At 43.3% G+C, this 2500-nt stretch overlaps 1 protein-coding gene across 2 annotated transcripts in view; it reads left to right on the top strand.

The window, feature by feature from the left end:
* The window catches only part of ndufaf6 (NADH:ubiquinone oxidoreductase complex assembly factor 6), a 15085-nt gene extending 12604 nt beyond the window's left edge, over positions 1-2481 (top strand). For both annotated transcript variants that reach the window (XM_080053359.1, XM_080053358.1), the window contains exons 8-9: positions 98-154; positions 1231-2481. In XM_080053359.1, the coding sequence (XP_079909485.1) occupies positions 98-154; positions 1231-1359 (186 nt within the window). In that variant the 3' untranslated portion in view covers positions 1360-2481. The remainder of the gene's footprint in view (positions 1-97; positions 155-1230) is intronic.
* Positions 2482-2500: the final 19 nt, after the last annotated feature.

Below are 2500 nucleotides of genomic sequence, written 5' to 3'. Positions count from 1 at the left end.
TTTGTAGAACTTTCTGGATGATGTCATATTACACACTGCACCTTTAAGACTATTCCTCCACATATTGAATGATTGATTCCTTGTCTCTCTCCTCTAGGCGCGATCGTTTAGTGACAGAGTTCCAGCAGCTGCCACCGCCGCCTTTCTGCAGACGGTGAGTTTGAACACATAACAAGAGGTTTACAGAGTCTAGGCTGTGTATTAACCCTGTTTACAGAGCCTAGGCTGTGTATTAACCCTGTTTACAGAGCCTAGGCTGTGTATTAACCCTGTTTACAGAGCCTAGGCTGTGTATTAACCCTGTTTACAGAGTCTAGGCTGTGTGTTAACCCTGTTTACAGAGCCTAGGCTGTGTATTAACCCTGTTTACAGAGCCTAGGCTGTGTATTAACCCTGTTTACAGAGCCTAGGCTGTGTATTAACCCTGTTTACAGAGCCTAGGCTGTGTATTAACCCTGTTTACAGAGCCTAGGCTGTGTATTAACCCTGTTTACAGAGCCTAGGCTGTGTATTAACCCTGTTTACAGAGCCTAGGCTGTGTATTAACCCTGTTTACAGAGCCTAGGCTGTGTATTAACCCTGTTTACAGAGCCTAGGCTGTGTATTAACCCTGTTTACAGAGCCTAGGCTGTGTATTAACCCTGTTTACAGAGCCTAGGCTGTGTATTAACCCTGTTTACAGAGCCTAGGCTGTGTATTAACCCTGTTTACAGAGCCTAGGCTGTGTATTAACCCTGTTTACAGAGCCTAGGCTGTGTATTAACCCTGTTTACAGAGCCTAGGCTGTGTGTTAACCCTGTTTACAGAGTCTAGGCTGTGTATTAACCCTGTTTACAGAGTCTAGGCTGTGTATTAACCCTGTTCACAGAGTCTAGGCTGTGTATTAACCCTGTTCACAGAGTCTAGGCTGTGTATTAACCCTGTTTACAGAGTCTAGGCTGTGTATTAACCCTGTTTACAGAGCCTACTACCATAGCGCGTACCATATTGGCTCCGGCCTTCGTTGCAGTGGTTGCGGGTTCAAATCCGACCCGTGGACCTTTACTGCAGGTCATCTCTCTCTCTCTCTCTCTCTCTCTCTTACTCTCTCTCTCTCTCTCTCTCTCTGTCTCTCTCTCTCTCTCTGTCTCCCTCCCTCCCTCCCTCCATTTCAGCTCTGTACTGTCTAATAAAGCTTGAAAATGCAAAAAAAATAATCTTTTAAAATATTAATGTTTGTTGTGTTTGCAGGTGGTGCTTGAGGACTATCTGCAGAGGGTGAGACGGGCAGATTTTGACGTCTTCACCCCGAGTCTGCAGAAGAGAAACCCCCTCATCCCATTCCAGCTCTACCTCCGCTCCTGGAAGAAAACCTATTAACGGAAGACCAAGAAGAAGAAGAAGAAGTACTACAGAATAAATAACTAAATACATCTTCACCTCATCACTTGATATTGTGGAAAGACTTGAGGCAGTGGTGGATGATGCCATCTTTAGTAACTATATATAGCTTCTTGTCCTTGAAGGCCACCGTAGCTTCTGTAAATTCTACTCTAAAGTGAGGGGTTAGCAAGGGAGCGTTGACATCTAGAATCTCACCACTAGATGGCGCTCAATATTCTGATATTACACACTGTACCTTTTTAAACAGGCCAGAGATACAGAATTAAAGGAATACTTCCCCCATACGGAACCGGAATCTATCATTATAAAATCACTATTATAATATTATGAATGAGGTTTTTCTCCCCTCAGTCTTCCCTCAGTCTTCCCTTGGCCCAGCTGTCCTGTTAACCCTACATTTTTACCATGTGTGATGTCACACTAGTAAAATGTAGGGTTCAGACAGTGAGACCATAAAACACTCTTTCTGCCTTTTCTCAGGCTAGGATGAACCGATTTCAAAAAGGTTTGCACATTTGTAACACATAGGATCTCAGAGTTCAATAAACCTTCATATTTCCACCGGTGAAGTAGGGCTTTAAGCCTCTGGATATTTGTCATTTCACCCTCTCAAAATCCTATCGACGCCCATACAAGCCCATGGAAATCATATCAGACTGTGGTTGCGTTCCGAATCGCATACTTTCTACTATATAGTATGTAGAAAAAAGATTTAGGATGTCCCGATTCTTGTGGCCAGATTTAGGATGGTTAGAAGTACCCGGATGTCCTACTTCATCCGGCCAAGATTGTTAGTGTTGAAAACTGCATCCTATTTGGGGCGATGCTGACCCACAATCCATTGCGCACGTGAAGTGACGTCACATCGACGAAGCCTCCATATGAAAACAAACGGGGATGCGACGGATATAAAAGCAAGAGGCAAGATCAAGGCGCAATGTTATGATGAAATAAAAGAGTAAAAGTATGTCCCAATAGTATGCCTACTGCATCCTAACTAGATTCTTTTTATCGTCGGATGTAGTATGTAGAATAGAAAAAAGAAAGAGTATGCGATTCGGAACGCAACCTCTAGGTCTTTAATATACCTAGATTAATACTGGAATATTCTGATTAG

This window comes from Ammodytes marinus (assembly GCF_949987685.1).
Source record: "Ammodytes marinus genome assembly, chromosome: 25".
Classification (NCBI taxonomy): Eukaryota; Metazoa; Chordata; class Actinopteri; order Uranoscopiformes; family Ammodytidae; genus Ammodytes; species Ammodytes marinus.
Note: the sequence above shows the minus strand (reverse complement) of the source record. Positions and strands in the feature narration are given on the sequence as shown.